The sequence below is a fragment of the Lutzomyia longipalpis genome, chromosome 2, assembly GCF_024334085.1.
Source record: "Lutzomyia longipalpis isolate SR_M1_2022 chromosome 2, ASM2433408v1".
NCBI classification, from domain to species: domain Eukaryota; kingdom Metazoa; phylum Arthropoda; class Insecta; order Diptera; family Psychodidae; genus Lutzomyia; species Lutzomyia longipalpis.
Window position 1 is genome coordinate 23816576 of NC_074708.1, and position 25727 is coordinate 23842302.

Consider the following 25727-nt stretch of genomic DNA (forward strand, 5'->3'; position numbering starts at 1 on the left):
TATTGAGCAGTAATTTATCGACAAACAAGACCTAAGTTTAGCTTAGTCAGTTTCATAAGTCTGAGAGCCAGGCATAAATTGTTAAAGGCAAGTTTTAATTTTTTTGGTCGAGAGTTTTTAAGGACATTTTAGGTCTAGCTTAGGAAGATTAAGTCTAACTTTTAAAAACTTAGGCCTCGCCTAAACTAATTAGAAAAAAAAATGTTTTTTCATAAAACATCTTTTAAAATAAAAATAAATAAAAGAGCAATTTGTGAGTTATTTTAAAGCACTTCTATATATTTCCCTTGGTATATTTTCATCTGTTCAATATATGTATATAAATTATTTGGTATTTTTTTTATAATATTAGGCTAAAACATTTACGTACGTATGATGTATTTTGGCTATTACTTCACCTTAGAATATATATCAATTCTCTCTGTTTTTTTTCCACTATAGTAAACAATATTAATCCTCCTACAAAATCAACAAGTACCTCGGATTAAGCTCAAATTAAAGGTGCTTTCACGATATTTTGGATTATACTCTATTTGAGGCATTTGCGTGCCATTTTCATCTACAAATGGCATTTTTTTACTTCTTACGTTTACTACACCTTCTTTTTGGACACTCCTAAGTAAATCTCCCGTTCACCAACATCCTATATAATATGTATGTATGTAGAATTAAACAATCTGTGCATTTCTTATACATTTTGTTAACACATTCTGTGCAAAATTTGCATATCAATTCGAAATTTTCCAACATTTTCCACAGCAAGCAAAGAAATTGAATTTAAAATTAAATTAATTATCTTTAGTAGACACACTTCGACATTTTGGTTATATGAAATCTGCACAAGTTTACACCATCACCTGCAACCAGCTCTTTCATTTTATAAGTTAGTTTACGAAAAACCGCGCTTTACATTATCTATACAGACACAAAACTTTAATTATCAATTTGCAAATAAAATCGTGTTGTATTGTAAAATATTAATTCTAATTTTATGGAGTTTGTTTACAAAGTTTTCTTTTCTTCATTTTCATTAAGATGTAGTATCCTATTTGATAATAATGTATATAATTTATATGTGTTAAAACCCTGCATTTGTCTTAAATTTCACTATGATTTAGTAATGTTTACTTTTATTCTAATGCTATGTATAGGTATATAAATAATGCCCTCTACACTAAAATTATGGCAAGTGCAATCCAAAGTATGGGTGTTACAGTTTGTGTGGAGAATCCTTTTTTGTATGGTTAAAAAAAAAAGATTTTTTTATTCTTAATATTTTCAGGGAAATATTAAAAGTTTATTGGAAAAAAAATTCTAAATTAAAAATGTTTTCTTACCTTTACTAATTTCTATTGGGAGGTTATATCCTTTAGAATTGTCCGTAGACTTTTGTTCCGATTTACCAATATCATTCAAATTCGAAGACATTCGGGAGTCTGGAAATAGAGAGAAAAAGTCAACGTAGATTAAAGATATATCAAAAGAAAATAATTAAAGAAAAATAAAATAAACGATAAGATTAAATATTTCTAGTCATTAAAATTCAGTTTTTTAGACGATTTAGGAGTCAATTTTAAACAAAGTTAAACTTTTCCTAATTAATTAATTCTTAATTAAACAGAATTAAAAATTGGGAAAAAAATATTATTTTACAATCACTTATTGGAATTAATTGGGCCTTATTCAGCGACCAAGAAACCCTTGAAATTCGCTTGAAATCTTGAAATTTCAGTACAAAATTCAAAGATTTCAAGGGTTTCTTGGTCGCTGAATCAAGCCCAATATTTGATTTGTTAAGTTTTTACAATAGATAGAATACTTGGTTCGTATTAGGAAAATAGTGGGATCGAGTATAGGTTATATCGAGATAATTTAATAGATTTTTTTTAGTCCTTTCATTAGAATAATTTCAAGGTTTAATAAACACTTAAATTTTTTAAATAATATTGAAAAAAAAATAAAAAAATGCTTCTAAATTTAAAAATCGCCCACATAACATTTACATGGTTATATTTCTTCACCCCAGCCCCATTGAAAGAATTCCGCGAAAAGTGAATATAAATGGGTATAGTGGGGGTGTGAGAAGAATTTATTACTTTTGTCCAGAATGTAGACCGAGGGATGTCCATTTGTGGTGTTATTGATGCTCCCCCTCGTATCCCATGTGTCTCTCCGTTGGGATTCCGTTGTAGCAGGTCCGGGTGAAATGGTGGTTGGTGGTGAGACTGCAATAGATATGTAGGAGGAAGAAGATTTTTCTTTAAAAAGTTTTTTTTTCAACAAGAATAAAAGAAAGAAGTAAAATAAATCCAATCGAGAAGTATTTTGAAGAGCACTCCAGACGATTTTTTGATTTTCACTATATTTTAATTACCAAAGCTGCAGCTGCGATTCGGTGAGATTCAGTTTCATGGCACACAACCAAATTTTATCCCATATAAGAGCCATAGGGAGAGTAATTTATATTCCGGTCGTGCCTCTTCTCTTCTCTGGGTGCCGTTGAAAATGAATGTTTTCGGGGTAGAGGGTGTTTTTCGTCTGATCACAGGGGCTTGGCAAGTGAGGCGAATGCTCAAGTTGGGGCAAAATTAAGCTTACATGGGAGTTTGAGGCGGACACACAGAGAAATACACCATGAGCGTAACATTTTCCCGCACTATTTGTGTGCGCCATAACTGATTTATTGGCAATTTTCTTTTGAAAAATGCATCAGTCGAGACGCGATGAGATTTTAATTATGACGAAAACGTAATCCACACGAAAAGCTCCAAAGCACACGGCCCCAGGGGAAAAAAACACCCCCCGAACGTTTGAATAAAAAAAAATCTCTCGGCCAAGTGGGTGGCAACTGCAAATATCATGGTCCAAAGTATTCACATTTCAAACCATCGCATTGCTATATACACATTTCATGTATAAATATGGAAAATTGTGTCGAATCGTAATATTTCCTTCATTTATGCATTGAAAAATAAATATTGAATTGCATGCGAATGTTGGTAAGCATCAGGTGTATTCGTTTAAAAATTAAAATATACCGCATTAAAATTATTCTTTTTTTTGTATTTGTATTTTTACACACACACTGGACTTTTCATCATTCATACATCTTTTATTTTTGGGTGGGAATTGGAAAAAAGAACTGCTGAACGGCAATTAATTATGCATGAATTACATTTTTTATATAATTTTTTATCATGACGCCAATAATGAAAAAAAAATTGTATAAACCCTCGGAAGTAAATAATTATTAATTTTTCAGATCAGTGAGCATAATTTTATAGGGTTGAATAGAGAGCAAAAATGCAAATTAGTGCGAAATGTATAGGAAGGGAAGAAAAAGGAATGGAAACAGCGACGTTAGATCCTAATAAGTTTTTTGGGGAAAATTTCCCTGACAGAGAGGTCAAAACTATACATTTTAAAAAATTTCTTCCTTTCTAGAGGCCACGATATGAATGCACAAGATGGTGTGGCAAGACTTTTTTCAATGCCTGACGATTCACGATTCCACCCCATCCATCCATCTACTCGACTGTGCGCGACCTGTGTTCCAGAAACAGCACCCCCCGCCCCCTCCGGCATCTTGTACTTTTTTATGGCCCCGCTAAAATTTAGAATGTTTCATCCTCGCTACGTAAAAACAATTTATCTTCCTGAACATCGTCGTCATCTTTATGTACACTCCACGACTCCCCCGAGTCATGCCGCGGAGAAAATAATGTGCAATACGCTGTGTGAGGGGTGGAAAAGTTGTCTGCATGCTGAATCCGTCGTCCGTTGAATGGTTGTAAAAATCATAATGCGAATGAGTTCCTATTTGCAGTGTTGGTTACAAGCGGCGGGGGCTCAGTGGCTTTATGTATGTATATCCCAACACGGAGGGGGATGCAGGAAGGGTGCAAAATGCTCAAAAGCCACACATTGCCCCGAGGGGAATGATAGTCCACCCACCCACCGCTCAATTCGCTTTTGTATAGCAATGTGCTCACTCCCGTATTGTTACTATTTGCTTGTTCACTTAAGACGGAAGTACTTGGCAAAATTGCCAAGGAAGCATCATACTGATTTCAAAAGTATTACGGAAATTTCCTTATTAACTTTTTTTACTGTTCTTTTTTGCCCTTGTGTGTGGGGGTAGGAAAACAGAGGGGCTTTTCACATTCAAGTACTCACAACAATAGGCCAATGTTTTGGGTTTTTTTTTTCTTTTTAATATTCACATTTTGGGATTATACAGATAGATGTAGTACTTGTTGGTGAAATCTCGGAAATACCCAAGTTAGTTTATTGAAAATTAATAGCTTTTCCCAATGGAAATGAAATGCATTCGAAATTGAAGATGGATTTACTTAAAATTGTTTTTTTTTGTGGTAGATGAGTGGGTAGCTTTTCCGGATAAAGGCAACCAACCAGGTAAGAAAATTTTAAACGTTTATTTTGAGGATTTAATCTTGAATTCATTACAGATCTCAAATCTTATTTTTTACTTAGAATTTTTCAAGAAACCCTTTAATCCATTTTAGGATTTTGATCAGTTTTAATAATCAGTTTACCTAAATACGTTATCTCACAGCAGCTCAATTATTTCTCACAAGCAAAAATCTCTTCTATTTCCCAACTACACGTAACATTGCGAATTCCTTTTCAACTCCCACAACAATGTACCCCAACTTTAAATCCCATTTCTTTATCTCTCAGATTTTAATTTGTCCCCTACTACGTGGGTGTAATTAAAAATCCTCCGTATCTTCGAGTCTGTTAAGCGAAGAAGTATAATGTGGTAGACGAGATAATGCTATCCTATTCGTATTTCATATATTACAGCATACATGAGCATTAAAGAGCTTTTATTTAGAGCTTTTTTTTTAATATAAAGAGGATGATAATCTCGGGATTTTTTTAATTTAAACTCTGAAACTATGATAACGAGAGGATTTATATCAGAATAAATCATAAAAACGAGCTTTCATATTTTGAGATAAATTATTTTTAAGAAGATATTTTTTAAAGTAATTTTTTGAGGGTCAGGTCATCAATCTGTTGTTAATCATATAATTTATCATTGATGATTTTGTGATTTCAAATAAAGCAGGAAAGAGGGTTCTTTGGGGTAAGTTTAATTGCCCATTTTTATAAAAGATAGGTAGGTACTTTTAATTTGATTTAAATAGCACGAATGGGAAAAGCTCCACCTCAGTGCACCTACCTTCCCCCATTGAGAACAATTACGGCATGATTGTGAGCAGCAACAGCTAACAATACGCTAAGATGATGATGATGATGTAATCTTAACGACTTTTACTTAATTACTTTGACACTGTCGTCTTCATTAGGGCTCCACCCACCCATTTAACGGCGCACACAGACAATAACGCGAACGAAGACAATGCCACGAGACAGGGTGAGAACCCGCCTCCCCTGCCTTTTACCGCCGCGGTGTTTATCAATCGCCAAATGGGGAAAACAATATTTTTTCATTGTTAAATTCCCCTGCGGTTATGCAAAAAAAATGATTAATCGTGGAAGAAGGTAAAAGTCACACGAAAGCTCCTTGAAGAAAAAAAAAACTTCTCCTTGCATGTAAAGCCACCAAATAATAGGGAAGCTTAATGAATCGATTTTTCATCCTCTCAACTGATTTTCTCATGAATAATTACTTCACATCTTGAAGAAAATGTGTCGCTCATAGAAGAAAAATTACCCCTCAAGATGATTTTCATGGGGGGAGAAAAAAGTGCGGATCCCTGACACAGAATCATAATTCAGGGAAGCACATAGTTTCTTCCCGGAGTGTTCCACATCCCCTCACACCACCATTTGTATCCCAGGCAATTCCCTTTTAAATTCATCCCCGCATCCTTTTTGACGTAGAATGGGAAAGTTTCACAATTTCAAAATGTGTGCTATGTATTTCCGGAGGCGAGATTGAGACGAGGAGACGCTCTTCATGTAGCAAATTTTTGGGTGGGCTCTCATGGGCGGGTGCGGGGGAAACTTTTAACTCACCGTATAGACGAATTGCACCATCTGTCTCACCGCGTGGATTTTTGGCGACACATTTGTATGAGTTTTCATCAGACTGACTTGTATTGAAAATTGTGAGGCGCATGTGGGTCTTGTAAGATGGATTGCCGAGAGTTGTTTCTGATCTAAATGAAGGGTAGAAAAATTTTTACCCCATGAATTTTCAATCAACCCATGTGCATGAGATATATTTGATAGTTATGGAAAATTTGTATTCTCAAAATATGCATTGAAACTTACTTGAACTTTTTTGAATCATGAATCATCTGCCCCTCGCCGAGAGTCCAATAGTTAAGGGAGGTTCTGGGGAGGAAAATAAAGTTTATTTGACGATACTTAAATACGCTAAAAGTTAATTAATATAATTTAAATTGAAGTGAATTTGAGGATGAAGAAAATTCTTGAAGAAAATTTAAGAAAAAAATCCTTAAATAAATATCAATTGCAATAAGAAAGCTCCTTAATTCATAGAAACAACTTATGTATATATTTAAAAATGACTTTTGTCGCATATTTGAACCTCCTATTTTATAATAAAAATTATTTTTAAATAAAATGGAGACGCCTGGTGGTTACCTGGCGCCTCCACTGTATCACAAAGCTCAACAAATACTATAAATTGATTCCCTTTGCAAATATATAAATAAATAAAATGAATCTGAAGCGACGAATGTCTAGTAAACTGCAATAGATACCATTCTAGTCACGCATTGTCAATTTGCAAAAATTATTAAGTTCAGTGAACACTTAAAACAGGATCAGTTTCATCAACTCCAGAGCACATCTGAAACCTTTCTCATATATTAAATTAAAACTATCACACGTTTGGAGTTGGAGAAACAATGCTGTAACTTATATTGACAGTTCTATAACTCATTTATGCAAACTTAGGGGGGGTTTTGGAAGCTCCAAGAAAATTATTCTCTCTGCACGATACTTATGGTAATTAATTGAATTTTCAGTGAGAATATTCGAACTTGAACCACATATACACAGTATTGGAGAAGAGCGACGTATACTTACGGATGTGCTTCGGTGAAGCATTCAAGAGTGACATTGGCACCGGATGGAACACCAATTAATTGATGTGGAATCCACAGCATGGGCGGAACTGTGGTAAAGAAAAATAATTAAAATATCAATTTAAAATGTATATAGTCTGGTATTTAAGCTTGAGAGTGTTGCAATGTTATGTGTTTTTATATATAAATTGAAATTAATAGAGAGAGAGTGGGTTGTAAAATGGATATCCATCTCGATGATGCATCGAAATCCCTTTCCGTGCCATTAGTGAGTTGAAATGACAAATTAAAAGCAATTTATTCACTCGCGCCGGAACTATTGTCGTGCAAATTGGGAAAAATACTAAAATGTCACCATGTGGAACCATTTTATTTGATGAATCACCCACAGACTCGCAAAATGCCGCCATCACACCCTCTCTTTTTTGCTGCGCTTTTTTCCCATCATTAACCATTTCGAATGAGCTTTTCCGGATGATAATTACTAAAAACAGATTTTATTTTCCATCCTGTGAATAGCCGGCAACAATATTCACAATACATCCGTTTCCGGTACAATGTAAAATTTTTGCAGGATACATAAGGATCCCCCCCTGTAGAGCAGAACCCAATAACTATGTATGGGAAATGTCTATGTATATTTTACAGGTAGTTTATTGACATATATAGGCACATAATTCATTTCCTATAGTATCTCATGAACTTTTTCCCAACAAATTCAGCTAAATTTGTCTCCAAATATCTATCAAAATATGACTCGGTTTCCCTTGTGATTAACAAGACCTCACGATATATCGTACTGCAGGATGCAGTAATGAATTTTATTCCCTTCCATAGAGGAGCAAAATGCAATCTAGAATGGAATATCTGGTTCCTTTCATATTCTCTCATCGCGCCAACAATGTGGGTAAAAGTGTGAATTGAATTATGTTGCAGGGAAGCGAAAATAACCAGCAACACCTCGTCTCGCCGTAATTTAAGTATAAAATAAAATGAAAATTTTGCTCTTTGTGGCTTTTCTGCTATTTTTCACTTTTCTTTGACTTTCGCCACCACCCCGTATGAATCCATTTTGGTTTCTCGCCTTGAAACATTCTTTGAGCACTTCCGTCACGTACTGCAACCCCCCATGACCTCTCTTTTGCGCCCATCCCTATGCGACTTATCTTCCACACCGTGGGGCGACGTTGAGCTCAAAGAGTGATATTTGCGGTGGCATCGGCTGACAGATAAATAAACAGAGACAGACTCTTTCTTGAATTTTCCCACTAGTCACAGCCTGTTGGGGGAGAGGCTTTAAGAGCAAAAATATATAGTAATAAATAATGTCCTTATAGCTCACATAAATAGCATAAATATATGTACAGATATGGCGGGGATTTTGTAGATCCTGTTGGAGCGTCAACCACAATAAATATTGTGTTGTATTCATGATTTAAAACCCTTAAATACTCCATTCTACAGAATTCTGTTCTTTAAAACGCAAACAACAGTATAAAAAAAGTGTTGTTATTTGTGGAGAAGAGTGGACTAAAGACTAAAATTTAAAAATCTCTAAACCATTGACTTTTGTACTCAATACCATTCGGGGGGGCCCCGAAATTTCACCAAACAGCGCATATAGCCCTAGATGTTGCGCGCTGTGAAATGTGCCCATAGTGATGATGATAAAACGCAAACAGCTGAAGTAGAGCTTAATGTGAAAGCCGTGCAAGAACGTAGAATTTTTTTAAAGCTCATTTTATACATAAAAAAGCTCTTCAAAAATTTCTTTTTGATTAAAAAATTGATCGTTTTGATTAAAAATAAATTTAGAGTCAATCTTGCTATCTTTCTGATTTCCCACAGGAGAAACCAACGTTAAGAGCATAAAAGGAAATGAGAAATAAGAACATCATAAGCTTTTGCAATATGATTAGACAGCAATCTCTTTGTATTATCTCATATTTGCATACAGAATTGCACATAATTTCTGCAGAGCATAATCCATTGCAGAATTAAAATAAAGAAAAATCTCCTTTAAACAATCCAATACCAAATACATAATAAAGTGGAAGTAAAAAAAAAATGTATGATTCACATATAAAAATATAATTAAGCAGCGAAGCATTCCCCTCAGATTTCAACTGTGGATGATCATAAAAAATGGTGTCGCTTCAATCGTTCTTGCTTGTGGTTTTTTTGCATCCCAAACTGACTCGCTTTTCCCCAGTGGAATCTCAGCATAGAATATAAGGATTTTTTCCCCTGTAATTTTTGCATGAATTACGCTTAGTATTCATGAACTGGGGATACCCTGTCGGCTTCACTTTTAGCACACGCAAAATGATGAGGAGACGTGATGAATGTAATTAAGAACAAAAAAATGAGCGCATTTCCCAACCCCAAATTTTTTTTAATGAAAATTTGCTGATTGTGAGTGAGTTTCATTATTTGTCAGTTTGTGGGATTTTTTTTAATCTTCTTTTTTTATTGAATTGTCAAATGAAAATTTCAAAATTTTTGTGAAGAAGTTTTTGAAAGAAAAAATACGGGTTTTGTGAATTAGAGCAATTTTATTATGTAGTTTTCCTTTGTTTCTGTTAAGAATTGGAGGATGGTTCAATAAATTTTAAAGTTGAAGGAGTTTTTAAAGCTCTTTTTGAGTGAAATTCTGTTATCCAAGCTTTTATAAACTAACTATATTTATTTTGTCTAACGTATATAGCATTACATAGTTATGTGTATAATGTTGAAGCTAACTTTTAGTTACACCTCCCATGAAAAAAAATGCGAAAATCAACGGTGGTGACACAGGAATGCTCATAAATGCCACACAGAAGCTCTCTTCCCTACCACTCTTGTGTTTCCCCCACAAGTTGTCGGAATAGAGGGTTGAATGCTGAGAAAATGAGGGTGTGTGCTGAAAGGGCTGAAAGGGCACGTTTCCCAGCAAACATATTCCTGGATATAGCTGAAGTTCACACTCTCTCTGAATGCATCAATACGTTGCCTTTTCCTCCTCATTCACAGTGGAACGAGGAATCGTGAGTACGGGTGGATTCGACAAGTGTATAAAACTATTTATTTTTCATCATACGCGACATCCTATCCACCTTACCAATGTGCGGCTTGTGGCGGCAAGGAGTCGAAGCAGGAGGGATGGTGTTTATGGAATAAATCAGTAGTTCTCACAGCAATATAAATTCACTCTTCTAACGTCGTCTGCGTGTTGCTGTATTAAATGTCGCTCCCTTGGTGGATGCCTCCAACAAAAGTCTCATTGAGAATATGATGGAGAGATGGGGGTTAGGAGAGAAACTGAAGTACCCCACGTTCACCTTTTGCACCAATTTCTCACCAAATCCTTGTGAGCTTTCACCTGAATTTTCCAACCAATTCAACACACCACATTCTGCCCGCAAATTTACCCCCCCAAACCCTGTAGACGAGGATCTCGACACCATAGAATGTGTCTCACGGCTTTGTCTTACATAAAGCCAAGAAGGGGTTCTTGAATTTTGGCAGAGTGCGTGCTTGACTTATGAAGTCACCGAGGAATTTCAGAAATATCTCGTAGGTTTCTAAACTAAAACTCCGTATAGCTTTGACCCAATTTTATAATTAATAATTCTACTTTGTTGGGGATTTTCTTTTCATTCACTGAATGTTAAACCCTTTAATGGGTTGAAGAATCAAACGAAAAATTAAATATTTAGAGTTTTCGGAGCTTTCTGTACCTTTCGAGCTTCAAGTTTTTTTTTTTTTTTCAAAAAAATAGACACAAAAATTCATTTCAAGTTCTCAAATTCTAGGAAAAATTCAATTTAGAAAGCTCTAAAGAAAACCATTCAGAATATAAAGAAAATGATGAAACAACGATGAAGTAGGAAAACTGGCTCATTCTCGGGTAAATAAAAAAGGTTGAAAAGACTAAGAATTTTCCCTCAACTACCTATAATTTCGTGAATTATTCTACAGCACATAAAACTACTTTTCCAAGGAATAATTCTCTTCACCTTCTTCACAATTTTTCTTGTACAGAATTCATTCAAAATCATTTAATTTCAAAATAAAGAACGAGAAGATCTTGAGAAATATTTCTTGAATAAAAAAAATCATCGCCCCTTCATTAAATATTCTGGCACTTGGTGAAAATTTTCCCTAGAGTGTTTCCACATAGAATTTTCCACTTGAACCACTTAAAAGGCATGGAAGGGTGTTTGTATGCAAAATTAGAGGTGAAAAGTTGGTTAGGGGTGACGTTTATTTGCTGAAAAGCTCACCCAAATCCTTGTGAGCTTTTACCACACAGAGGCAAATTCTTGTGGTTTTCCAGATTTAAACTCTCTCTCTATCGCCCACAATTGCTCTCTCCCATTGAGAGTTTCTTTCCCAACACTGCGGTACTAGCTTTTCCCCCCTTAACACTTGTCATGTATTTAAATTGCAGCACTTATCGGGCTATTGAGGCGACCATTTTCCCCCCAAAAAAAATTGTTTTGAGAAAACTTTTCGTACTAAACATTGTTTACAGAACAAACGACATTCTCACAAAATTGCAATCCAAATGGGTGAGAAAGTCACATACTCTTGTGCAAAAATGGTATTTTGGGGAGGAGAAAAAAAAAGTGAAATTTATTTACAAATAGCGCTATAGGGTACAATGGGGGATTTTTTCGTCATGGATGGTGTTTGCATTTCAATTGATTTTCTATTAGAAATGCATTTAAGGAGCTAATTGAATGTGGTATTGAATGGATGCGGGGAAATGGATGGAAATACATGAAATGGAAAATTCGGTATGAGGTCCCCATTTAACAGAATTCCACACATATGTATGTTGAAAATATATGTATATGGGAGAGTGTGAGAGATGGTCAAAGTGGTGCACAGATGATGGGCTAGTGATTGGTACCATTTGCATACAAAATTGGCGTAATTTAAATAAAACTTTCAGCACTTACAGTCCACACTGACTTTAATCCTCTTCGACACTGTCGGTGGTACCCCGTTCGATGCTATACATAGATAGGCACCCATATCCAACCGGGAAATTCGTGATATTTCCAGTGAGTCACCATCCCACTCGTGAACTGTGGGATGAACAAATATTGGTATTGCAAAAGTCAAATTTTCAGCACTAAAGCTCTTACCACACCCCCGCACGACCCCCACATATATCGTATGAATTTACAATTATTCCCCTATTTTCATTTTCATTAGCAAATACATACCATTTAAGGATTTGTTGATGGCTATTTTTGAATTGTCATCTCGTTTCCATTTCACTGTTGGCGTTGGGCTGCCCGTTGCACGGCACTTTAGCGTCACATTCGATCCTTCGCGCACAATTATATCACTCGAACTCAGCGAATCGTCAATATTTGGTGGAACTGGAGAGCAGGCAGGCAGGCAGGCAAAAAAAACATACAGAAAATGTATTTTAATTTGATAAAATATATATCCATTTCATTGAAAATCAACACCCTCAAATATTTTCAATTGGAGAGTCAATTGATAAGGATTAAACGTTTGTCGCAAAAATATTGGACCGCGCTCAATTTTAAATGATTTTAACGAAGATTCAATTGAAAAGAAACATTTTCTGTCTGTTTTAAAGACGAAATTTTCTCTTATGGACAATGTTATATTATTGTTTCATTTAATTTTACGCCCTAAAATTTTATTTTGACTTTTAAACAAATATCTGAAGGCACCTGAGTGAGCTTTTATGTTTTTTAAACCCCCGAATATCCACACTATTTCATCCAAAGCCATTGAATCGAATAAACAAATTGATTTTAAAATAATGTAAATTGAATTGAGACCGATGACATAGAAATTGTGTTACAACAAATTAACACAACGTTTGCATTTAATTGTTGTTTAGATATTTGACAAATATTTATTGCATTAGATTGACCACACTGCATACACCCCCCCCAAAAACCTTTAACCAATTAAATATTTGTTTAAACATTAAATTTTAATTATTTTGAAATTGTTAATTGTTTGATGAAATTGACCAAAATTGACTTACATTTCAATTTCATTATACTGCGGGCAGGCAACAAACTATTTGTAGAGCTTGTTGTTTGTTAGTAAGTTATTCATTTTGTTTGACCGGTTGGTTTGTTACTATTTATATTTAAGATTTAAATTGATATTACATTGTAAAAGCTTTTAAGGGAATATTGTTTCAAGGGCCTTATGTATGTTTTGTGGAAAATTAATTTGAAAATTCCGAAAATTCTCAAAATTTCAACCAGAAGAAGTAAAATTAAGGTTCTGAGTTGATTATTCTTAAATTAAAAAAAAATTATTAATAAAAACATATTATAATTTTTAAAATCAAGTTCACAAAGTCAGAAAAGCTCTCGGAATAACACTACATAAAAATTTTAAATGTGAGAGAAACTTTTTTTCTTAGAATTTAAGCATGCCCAACGATATTTTTGTGAAAATGCACAAATTCCAAAAAATATAGATTTAAATTCAATAAATTAAAGCTCAAATTTTCAAATGAAAATAAGTAGTATCAATAAAAGTCTAAAGCTTCAAGCTCGTGATTTATTTGAAGCTTGGACTTCAAGAGTTCCCTAATTTCACTTCAAAATTTCAGCCAAACCACCATCCTTAATTCCTTGAAAATCCTTTTAAAAAAAAACATCAAAAGCTAATCAATAATACGTCGGAATTATCAGATTCTAAAAGTTCTAACACTATAATAGTGAAGGAAGACATCATTTCAAAAATTAAAAGCATCAGCTAATTTATCGTTGAATAAGCATTTTCTATGTTGATAAAAAGGACATACAAATACCACCACAACACACATACACCTCTGATGCTCAATTCAATGTGAATTTTTCACATAGTATGTGGCCGTGATATCTTGGCATGATCCCCAATGCTTCGTTCTTTTCTTTCCATTGCAATTTCCAACATTATAAATTCTCCTCTGATTCCGTTGACTGTTGACTTTGAAACTGACTTTAGCTCTAATAGGGAAGTCTGTGCTGTTGTGCGATGCTGTCGCCAGCCACGGTGATATGGCACCAGGAGTGAATTTAAGTTTTCAAGCCAGAGGATACACGAAGGGTGTGAGGGTGGTGGGTTTGTGAAAGGACTCTATAAGTATACGTGTTTGAAGAAAGTATACCAGACAGTATACCACCAGCCAGTATAAAGGAGTGTATAGCAAGAGATCTTGAAGAGGAGATGCAGAGAATCCGTGATTTTCATCAAATATTAAGAGGTTTGCTCTCTCACAGCAAAACCCCGGGGTTGTACCAAGGAGGGGCGGTGGCCTCGCTCGGCAAAAGAAGTCGAAAAGGGAAACGACAAGATTTATTTAGTTTGTAATGAATACGATATGCGAATGGGTAGTCAACTGTTTCCTCCGCAACTTAAATCCTCTGAGGTTTTACGCAGATTTTTTTTCCTTGAATTTCCTTTTCTTTTTGTAAAGGGGTAGGTATACCCTTTCCGAAAGGGAAAAAAGGCATTTAATTTGATACACTTAATACCCAAGCAAGGATACCAAAGATTTATCAATATTTCATAGTGAGAATGGGCTTTAGGAATTCCTCATCCCCTTATGTTGTACTCACCGACTACATGGAGGTATCCAAACTGAGTTTTTGCCGTAACCGTGTTGATTTGACACATATAGCGACCCTTGTCTTCCTCTTGGACGTTGTTAATGTGCAAAAACCACGTGCGATGCTTGTCGTGTTTGTCATGGGTGACACTAATCCGGGGATTCCGCGTTATCACATGATTATGGACTGTCAGGATTGCCGATTGCTCAAAATGCATCCACGCTACCTGCAACATAACACATACAAACCATCAAGACATTTTATTTTCCATTAAAAAGTCACCCCGCACTATATATAAAATAGCCTTTCATCACCCACAAATCCCCTCAGCACTTTGCTCCCCATGAGGAATGAGCACTAAAACAGCAATATATTTCATCATCAGTCCTCTCACCCACCCACCCAGCAAAAAAAGCTCCAAAAGCTCTTCACTTTTGGGTGTGAAATTGTCAGAAACAGTTGCAGTAGTGTATTGCATTTCGCATGAAAGAGCTTTTGATATTGTGTGCGGGGAAATGCGAATTTATTTTTCAATTTGTCAAAACAATTGCGAATGAGGTATATGAAATAATTATTAATTCAATTTCCACTAATTTAACACGCACACACAGTCATTAGGCATTTTTGGGAAACCGCACAATGAGCGGAAACACCGGAAAAGCCATTTTTTGGCATCCAAGAGCAATATAATGCTCCCACGTCGGTTTTAAATATTTTCCAACAACAACAAAAAATTCCACACAATGCCAATCAAAAGAGAAACTAAATTGTAGTATTGCTGTGGAGCACGCAGAATATTCGGGGAAATGTTTTGGGTGCGGGGGAGGAACACACACATATATCCAAAACCTTCATGGAATATGGAAAGGAAATTGATGTGAAATTGGAAAGTTTGTGGAAAATTAGGAGCATTAAAGGGGAAATGGGTTATTGACTGCGGTTCAGTAAAATTTGTTGCTTGATGAGGGTTTCTCTGTGATATTGTGGTTAATTTGGAATCAAGGCTTATGGGAAATTTTTGAATATTTTCCCCAAAGTTTATTAGCTGTGTTTCTTTCAGACACAGCTTTTGTGTACCGAGCAAAATCGAAAGTCGTCAGATCGGGCTCAAACTTGGGATGAGCACGAATTAGGGTCCCCACATTCCAAAAAACGTATGCGCCAAAAAAATTTTTTTCCGGCCGGCCGTCCGTCCGTCCGTCCGGCCGGATCATAAACTTAAATTGCAAGAGAACGGTGATAGATAGAGACTTGCGGTAAACGGCAAAGTTTAAATATCGACCTGAAGAAATCCGATTATGAGGTCAAATCCACCCCCCCACCCCCCCGTCCGCCATTTTGAATAACCTCAAAATTTTGTTTTCGCTATATCTCAGCCGCTATTACAGCTAGAGGGCTGAAATTTTGATATGTTGTAGGGGCCATCAATACCTTTCCAACGATACCTCATTTTCGAAAATCGGTCAAGCCGTTTAGTCAATATGGCCGCTACAATTTTTCATCGAAAATCGACCATAACTCGAAAACGGCTTAACCGATTTTGATCAACCCGGGCTCAAATGAAAGCTCTCAACAAACCCTACAACTCTCTAGAACATACAAAGTTTCAAAAATGACCGCTAGAGGGCCAAAAATCAAAAACAAAATTTTCGATTAGTTTTCGATGAATATCTCGAAAACGACGACATAAATTTTTTTCATTTTTTCATATGTTGTAGCTGACCATATTATCTAGCTTCATGCCAAAAATGAAGAAAATCTATGGATCCGTTCTCGAGATATAGCCTTCCAAAGTTGGCATGTCATATCTCGGGTTCTACAAGTCCGATCTTGATCAACTCAAGCGCAAATGAAAGGTTTCGAGAAACCCTACAAATGTCTAGAACATTGCAACTTCGAAAAATGACCGCAAGAGGCGCTAAAATCGAAAACAAAGTTTTCGAAAATTTCGAACTCGAATTTTTCGAAAATGGCGACATAAATTTTTTTCATTTTTCGATATGTTATAGCTGACTTCGAGACCTTTCAAACAAAAAAAAATTTATGAAAATCTATGGATCCGTTCTCGAGATATGGCCTTCCAAACATTTCTTAGGGTATGATTCAACTTTTCCCGACTTTGCGCGTATTTAAATTAATTCGCGTTCTAGTTTGCTCTCACAAAATTGGTACACTGAAAGAAACACAGCTCCCGTAAGCTTGGTCAGCTTACCAGTACATTTTTAGTTTTCTTCTCACAGTCTAACGTTTTCTAAATTTGCGTCGACTTGAAGAAAATTTGAAAAAATAAATTCAAACTTTGTAAATTTTTAAACCCTAAAAGCTCAAAAATTACTTTTTTTCAATCACACCCCATTTATGACCACGCTCACACATGTGGTGAGTGAAAAGGAAGTACCCCCCACCCTAATAAACCTCTTCAAAAAGGCATAAAATAAAAGTCAAAAAAAGGGAAAATGTTGCGAATGGCAAAAAAATGCGCACCTAAATGTTTTATGTGAAATCCGTTGAGTGAAAATGTTCAGTGTGCAATTTTAAACGGGTTAATCATAGCACTTGTTCATGCTTCCAAGTTATGAATTTTAAATGACGGCATACCATTTGTGCGTTGGAAATCAAAATTTGATATTTACAAGACAAATGGTCCATTTTTCCCGCACAAATTCCCTACAGTCAAATACATTTATTATATACACAATTTTATGTAGAGTATGCGAATCCGTAAAAAGGAATGGAGGAGCCAGGAAAAATTTCACGGTAATATTATTCCGCATGATGGATTTTGAATTCATCACTTCCACCCCCTTGAATATTTCCAATGATCTGGTGGCGGGGGTGGATGAAGGGAGAAGGGGTAGTTGCGTCGGATGGTGGCGGTGATTTTGTCAGTATATTTCTTCCGTCATCATAGCATCATCAGCACCATCAGCATTTCCTCTTATGGGTGGAAATATGTATACAATTTTTTCCAACTACCTGGAACCGCAAGAGTGTTGTTTCATTGCACAGCGTTCCCTCAGCTGGAACGTTCACAGCTATTGTAATTGAACTCTTTTAGATAACTTAAATTAATTCGGTAGATTTTATATTTACATATTTTGTTTAAAAAATTTATTATTGATTAATAGTTTTCTTTAATTTTACACAATAAAATAGAGTTAAAAAATGTCCATCATTTTGTAAAATATAACTTTCGAGCAGATTAACATTTTCTGAATAAAACTTTTCAACGATTTTTCTTCCACTTTTTTGTCAAGACAGAATTTCACTTTTTCTCAACAATTAATTGAGAAAACTCATGACGAAAATGTTTAAAACAGCGGTGAAAATTGTTTGTAGGTAAATTCCTCGGAGGAGCGATCGAAAAGTTGGGTAATTATAACGCAACTTCTTTAAACATTCAGCCACGTTTTGAATAATTTATATTCATCTTCAGAATTTAGAAATACCTACTAATGATACTTGAAAAAACGTGTCCTCATTTTCGATCGCTCTTCCGAAGATTTTTTTTTTAATTGAGAAAATGTTTGAGAATTTAAAAAAAAAGCTTTTATTTGTCTTTAATTATGGAATTCAGTTAAAATTCAGAACTTCTTTCAATAAAAAATCTCTTCTATGAAAGCAAAGAAAAACCTACAAAATATCGAAAAGAAAACTCTATCGTATCGATACATCGAAGCCAAAATATTGTAATAAAAGTTTCTCCACTTCAGAATCATACCCAGCATAAGCTGAAAGGGCCTATCCCTTGCCTTCTGAGTTGAGTAAGCAGGTAGAAAGAACAACACTGACAATGGGGTAAAATTGAAGGAAAAATACCTTTGCGGAATTTCAACATTTTCAAAAGAGATTTTTTTTCACCGGATCTAAAATGCGGCGGATGTGAATGGAGGTGGAAAGCGCGATGAAATCATCCTTCTGAATTGGACTCTCTGTTAAACATTCACGTGGTGTGGGAAGGATGTCGTGAATTAATCAGTGAAAATAGCTGGATATAATTTCATCAGGATTTGGGATAATCAGTAGGAAAACTCGATTTTCCGGCTTTTTTGCCATGTTAATACAAATTGTTTATCCTATTTTCTTCCAATTGATTTTTTTGGCAGTTGCTCATTCGAAGAATCATCCCTTGCGGGCAAGTTTTTTTTGCGGGTATATTTTCCTCCATGCCCTCCTTCCCCATGAGATTCATCATCCCCTTTGGAAAATATTGCGAGAACTTCATCACCAAATTCAATAGCATATGGGGCGAAAGCTTTTTGTTGCATCAACCACAATAAATCCATTTATTCGAGACGGTAGACTCTCTCTTACACTACTTCTAATTCGGTTATCCCATTTTCTGCACCTCCCATTGTACTATATGTTTGCGAGGGGATGGATACGCCATAAGGAATATGCATTATAGAGGGAAAATATAGTGATTCTGTCGGAATCGGTCGAGCGGATAATTTACCTTGACTTTATGAATAAGAATGCGATTCGGAAGAGAGGCAATAGATGGGGAGTGGAAAAGCTATTTTTGCTTTAGGGGTGTATTAAAAGAAATATCCCCAATGTATTATACATAGCCATGGTGCGCCAGAGGTGGGATGGAAACATAATTCATTTCTGCCTCCTTTAGCACTGAGAAAATATCCGCAGGATGGTAAATTTGATGTACGAATGGAAAATGCAAGAAAAATCACAGAACTTTAAAGCAGTGAGAAAAAAGATTTATTTATTCATTTAATTTTGAAATAAGGGTCAGGGATATTTTTAGAAAGATCAGGGATGTATTTAAGATATTATCTTTAAAGGAATTTTGAGGGTTTTTGACTTCTTAAAGGAATATTCTTTAATCAAAAATTTAACGATTTTCTTTTATAAAACTTCCGATTTTATAAATTTTCTTTTATTGTATAGTCGAAAACTTTGTAGAACTTTCCTAGAACGCTTAATTTAATTTTGATAAAAAAACATTAAAATTAAGAAAAATTAAAAGCTCAAAAATTTAACAAAACTTTACAAACATTCACAAATTACTTTTATTTTATTTGGGATCTCTGGAATGCTTAACTCCTACAACAAAGTTTTGACCGCGTTTTCAATTCAGCTAGATTTTTCTCGATAAAAAAAATCTACAAACAAGAGTTGCTAAAGTAGGACACAAAACCCATTGCCTGAAGCCTTTTTGCTTAATCCCCTCTCAAATCTCTCTCCAAATGGTCTGTTTTCCAGCATTCACACACACACACTTTCTCTCAATGTTGCACAAGATATGAATGACCCGATGTTTTTCGGGGCCAAAGTTCACACATCCCGTGGAGAGAGCTGTGAAAGTGCCGGAAAATAGTGGCAGCAGACGCGAGGGAAGCAAAAAAAAGGGCATGGAAACGATTTTTAATTGCATCCGCCATCGTTTTCCATGAACACTTTAAAAAGCACAACCAATTTGATATGAATCCAATTTGGGATTCTCGCGAGGGAGCAAAAAAAGTGGCAAAATCAGGCACAGAGAATGGCTTGTTTTAAAAACAGCGAAAATGCTAAATTTTTGAACAAGTCGCTACTTCGTGAAGATTTATCCAGGAGGAGGTTTAATGAGTGATAATTACCAGTCATTTATATGCATCCTTAATGACACAGCGCGAAGCTTGTTGTTCAACTTTAGCACCTCTTCTCCGGGCACAAGAGAAAAGTTTCTTCTCCCCAGTCTGGGAAGACAATTTATTTGCCACCATGCCTTTCACAGTCTATGCTCCGGGAGGGATGCTTAGGAGCAGGGGCGTCGGAACGTTTTCGAACTTGGGGGGGACAAACATTTTGGCGCCCCCTTTCCCTTTTTTGGCGCCCTCCTTCCCTTTTTTTGCGCCCCCCTCCCCTAGTTTGGCGCCCCCCTATATTGGCGCCCCCCCCCCCTATTTTTTTTAGGGTATTTTTTTATATACAAAGGTGCGAAACGAGAACCCTCTAATTTTTCATGGACAGTTGCATGATGAACAAATTTTTTTTAAAGGTTTTCAAAAAAAACTTTTCTCGAAGGAAATTACCTTTTTGAAGACCTCTTAAGGTCGTTCCACATTATTTCTTTTCTTCCACACGACGATCTTATAAAAAATGAGAGGAAAAACATAGATTTAAAAAAATGTACGCTTTCCAACAAACACAACTTTCTTTAATATGTATATAGATTTTCCGAGCTACAACTTTGTGTCAGACAATTTGTTTCTATTTTAACGTGAAAATGCATTTTCAGTCCACTTTCCACTTTCCAAATTATAAATAATAAAGTCAATCATAACGCGTCCAGTTATAAGAGTTGGTGTCCCACAACGTGTAGAAGTTTGTTTATGCGTTGTAGTGCGATTTGTGAGCAGAATTAGTAGGCAAAGTTGATTTTTTTTGTGAAATTCAGCAATTTGATGCATAAAAATAATCATATCTTTGGTTCTATAAGACCTATAGAAATTTCGTGACTAGTTTTGGAAAGGTCTTGAAATAAGCTATAATTTGACATATATCTCAATGATTTTCAAGGTCACCTCCAGAACACAAAATGGCGGATTTTTGTTTCACAAAAAGGTTTTTTCGCATTTTTCGTCCTGAAGGAATGGTTCTAGAGGTTTCTGATGTTCTAGAAAGTTGTAGATAATTGCAAAACCTTTAATTTGATACCAAATTGAGCAAAATCGGACACGCGGTTCAAGAGATATGGCTCTTAGAACTTTTCAAATGCAAGAATTTTTCAAATGGCCATATCTTCTAAACGGAGACATAGATTTTCTTCATTTTCGGACTGGTGACAGATATTGAGTCAGGCTACAACATATCAAAATTTAAAGGAAATCTATAACAGATGTTCGGAGATATTGCCCCTTAAAGTTAGGCAATTTTTGTTTTTGATTTTAGCGCCTCTTGCGGATGTTTTTGAAACTTGGAATGTTCTAGACAGTTGTAGGGCTTCTCAATACCTTTCATTTGATACCAAGATGGTCAAAATCGGTCAAGCCGTTCTCGAGATATATCGAAAAAACACTTTTTGCTTTAGACCGCCATATTTGCTAAACGGCTTGACCGATTTTCAAGTATGAATTGTTGATGAAAACATCTCACTGAGCTTTACAACATACTAAAATTTCAGATCTCTAGCTATAAGGGAAGTGGTTGACAGTATTCCAAAATGGCGGACGGCGGCCATCTTGGATTTTGAAAACGCAAAAATATGAAAATTTACACCCACATTTCTATAGAAAACTTCAAACCGGAAGTCTCTATCTGTTACCGTTCTTAAGATATAAGGCAAAGTTTGGGCGACCGGCAGGACGGCCGGCCGGCAGGACGGCCGGCCGGCCGGATCAAAAATTTTCCACCACCATTTTTGGAATGTGGGTTGTCTGAAACGTGCTCATACCAAGTTTGAGCCCGATCTGAGGTGGTCGGTTTTTCCGACGATTACAATACTTGGTGTTGGCCACGAAGTGGAACACCAACTAATGGTCAAAAATATCAATTCTATAACATTATTTTAACTCGACACTATCAAAGCTATTGAGATTGAAAGATTTGCGTAAAAATTAGATTTTTTAATAAAAAATAAATGAACAATAAATATTTACAAAACTGCACATTTATTTTTTCCCACCCCACCCTAAGGTCTTTGAATTATTTTTTATAGCAAAGTTATTTTTTATGTTATAAAATATTGGAAATAGCGGGTAACCAATGATTCTAAATTATAAGTAGTAGTTATGCCGATTAGGGAAAAATATTTTTCAAAAAATTTACAATTTTGTCTTAAAAAGTTATTTTTAAAAAATATATAAGTAAAGAAGTCTTTCCTTACAATTTGCCAATCTCTTATTTTCAGCCAGTTTCACATTTACTGAGAAAGAAAGAATCATACTCCGTAAATTCGTTAATTCGATCTTTCGCTTTATACTTTATCATTCATGCTATATTTAAATTTGCAATTATATATTTAATTTATGTTGTATATTTATCTTTGCATTTTTTATGCATATACACAGTAAACTCAGAATGTTTCCGAACAAAAAAATTTTGAGGAGTTTTTGCATTGTTTGGTTAGAGACTACATACATATATGAGCTTGTAAAATTTCGATTTAAGTAAATCCTAAAAAGAGTAAAAAAGAACCAACGAGTTAACAGTAAAAGAATCTTAGGCTTAGAGATTAGCGCGTAGTACTTTTATTGTTAACATCCATAGTTCAAATCTCACCGTGAACATTTTTTCTTTTTGTTTTTCTATTATTTTTCAATAGATACCTTAATAATCAAAAAGAAGGATCTGTTTGTTGGAAATCGTCATTCCTATACGACTATACACATCTACACCGTTTGTCCGATCGCGATGAATGACTCTTATGCACCATACACTGAGTAAATCTTTAGAATTGAATCACAATTAGATTTAAAAGTATGGGATCGTCTAAGATTCAAAATAAGAGTGACCATTTCCCGGGAAAGCGCTGGGAAACATACAGATTTTCCCAAATAAAGTAAAGGTGTATCATCTACTATCTTGATTAATTTCTGAGTTTTTAGGAATTGTAGAATATCGTAAAAGGTCTCAAAGCTATAAAAATGTGTAATATTATGTATTTAAATAATTTTCAAAAATCCATAGAAGGTGGAAAAAATAAAGTCCATTGCAATATTGTGGAAATTAGAGACTAAAAACAGAACAAAAAAATACGTGTTAGGGAAAACTTTTTTTTTTTTTTTTTTTACCTTCTAATGAGTTTTGGAAAATTATATTTTTTACGAAAAAATAAGCATTTATATAGCTTTCATCTGAGACTTTTTACGATATTCTACAATTCCTACTCTGAAAAAAATAGTTTGTATTTGAATTTGTCAAAGTTTGTAACTCCCATACATTTTTTAACAAACATGGAAGTGAAAAGGAGTCAAAGCCCTTTTTTGTCAAAGGAGATTACTTTTTAATCTCCAAGTTTGTTATTTACAAAAATGATACCCAAGTTTGTAGAAGCTTGTAATTGTTTGTAAAAATTTGTAAGAAAATCCGCGTAGCCCCCTTTACAAACCTTAGCAAATCATTACAAGCTTGTTTATTTCATTTTGTTACTTTTAAAATAAGAGACATTCTTTTAAATGTAATTCATCAAAATTTATTCACATATAACATATTTCTTATTATTACAAAATAATATTTTTTACATACTTCAAGCATTTTTAAGCATAACCTTACGTAGCTGCACGATTAAGATACAGTGGCATGATGGGCATTCATCGGCCTTTCCATTTACCAAATCTTCCTTCCAGGGGCTTTGTGCAGCTTCCGGAGGTTCATCTGATGATTTTTCCACTCAAAAAGAAATTGTATCCTTGTATCTGCGTGGGTGAAGATCAAGTCGAAGTCACTGTCCTTGAGTTTCTCCGGAAGCTTGATTGCTATTCCATTATCTGAATATAAATATGAAAAAAAATGTTCAGTCGGAGGATGATGCCATACATTATTAAGGTTATGTTGAAAAATTTTACCTTTTAGTGCGCCTCAGCAACCCTAAACTGCAGACAAACGATATTGGGGATCCACCACGAAATCATCAAAAAATCGCACTCCATTTTCCACAGAAATTCACTTTTTTCGGTTTTTATTCTTAATTTTTCAATGGCGTCACTTCTGATGAAAATGCATTAATTAACAAACCTTTCAACAAACTTTTTCAAAATTGTTTGTTAAAACTTGTTAAGGCACCAAAACAACACACCTTTTAACAAACTTTATCAAAAATATTTGTTATTGTTTGATTTTAAAAACAAACCAGCATACAAACATATTTGTAAAGTTTGTAAAAAGTTTGTTCTTCCAAATTTATTAAAATTTGTTTGCAAAAATTTGTAAAATGTTTGTTAAAGTTTGTACTTTTTTGTATTTTTTCTTCAATTTACAAACATTTTACAACCAATGATCTCCAAATACAAACTATGTTTGCTAAATTATATATTTACCTCCAAATTAATATCCTTTAACAAACTTTGACGAACATCGCTACAAACTATTTTTTTCAGAGTATAAACTAAAAAACTAATCAACTAAGTATATGATAAACCTTTACCTTCTTTGGGAAAATTTGTATGTTTCCCAGTGCTTTTCCGGGAAATTGCCACATTTGTTTTGAATCTTAGACAATCCCCTACTTTTAAAACTAATTTTGGTTCAATTCTGGAGACTTAATCAGTGTATGATGCAGATGGTAAATAAATTTAAATCTAAAATTTAATTTAAATAAATTTTTTCTATTGCATCAATCTTCCATTTCAATTTTTCTATCTATCCAAAAGCGCTAAGCGCAACAAAACTCCGCGCTTCGCTCGAATTTACCTCGTTTTAATTAATAAAGTGAACATGTGAAACATAATAAAAACTCAATTTGAACAGTGCAGTGGTATCAACGCAGAGTACTACAATTTCACTCATAAAAAAAATTGCTTTAAAATTTAAAGTGTAGAGAGTCTAAAGCAACGTTCAAATAATTTCAGGAGGCTGAGGGCGCCCCTTGAAACGTTACAATTTTTTTCTTAAATAATTTTCAGGTCTTTTCCGGCGCCCTGTGATACAGCGAGGGCGCCTTTAGAACGTTCAAATAATTTTAGGAGGCTGAGGGCGCCCCTTGAAACCTTCTTATTTATTTTTGTGAATTTTCAGGATCTTTTCGGCGCCCTCTGATACAGCGAGGGCGCCTTTAGAACGTTCAAATAATTTCAGGAGGCTGAGAGCGCCCCTTGAAACGTTACAATTTTTTTCTTAAATAATTTTCAGGTCCTTTTCGGCGCCCTCTGATACAGCGAGGGCGCCTTTAGAACGTTCAAATAATTTTAGGAGGCTGAGGGCGCCCCTTGAAACCTTCTTATTTATTTTTAAATAATTTTCAGGATCTTTTCGGCGCCCTCTGATACAGCGAGGGCGCCCTTAGAACGTTCAAATAAGTTTAGGAGGCTGAGGGCGCCCCTTGAAACGTTATAATTTATTTTTAACAATTTTCAATTTTTAGTCTTGAGCCTTTGTTTAAAATTTTATTCCTTAATTTTTTTGTCTCCTTTTTTATTAGGGACTTATTATAAAA

General features: G+C 34.8%; 2 protein-coding genes across 3 annotated transcripts in view; both read right to left on the reverse strand.

Moving 5' to 3' along the window:
* Positions 1-250: 250 nt before the first annotated feature.
* LOC129789679 (protein CEPU-1-like) overlaps positions 251-25727 on the reverse strand; it is a 28797-nt gene continuing 3320 nt past the window's right edge. Inside the window, exons 3-11 of the mRNA XM_055826681.1 lie at positions 14645-14861; positions 12266-12424; positions 11996-12124; positions 7051-7138; positions 6268-6330; positions 6010-6152; positions 2097-2225; positions 1338-1436; positions 251-1231 (exon numbers count right to left, since the gene is read on the reverse strand). Coding sequence (XP_055682656.1) covers positions 1170-1231; positions 1338-1436; positions 2097-2225; positions 6010-6152; positions 6268-6330; positions 7051-7138; positions 11996-12124; positions 12266-12424; positions 14645-14861 — 1089 coding nt within the window. The 3' untranslated portion in view covers positions 251-1169. The remainder of the gene's footprint in view (positions 1232-1337; positions 1437-2096; positions 2226-6009; positions 6153-6267; positions 6331-7050; positions 7139-11995; positions 12125-12265; positions 12425-14644; positions 14862-25727) is intronic.
* Positions 25044-25727, reverse strand: part of LOC129789572 (uncharacterized) — a 656748-nt gene continuing 656064 nt past the window's right edge. For both annotated transcript variants that reach the window (XM_055826452.1, XM_055826453.1), the window contains exon 8: positions 25044-25065. The gene's annotated coding sequence lies outside the window, so the exon portion shown is untranslated. The remainder of the gene's footprint in view (positions 25066-25727) is intronic.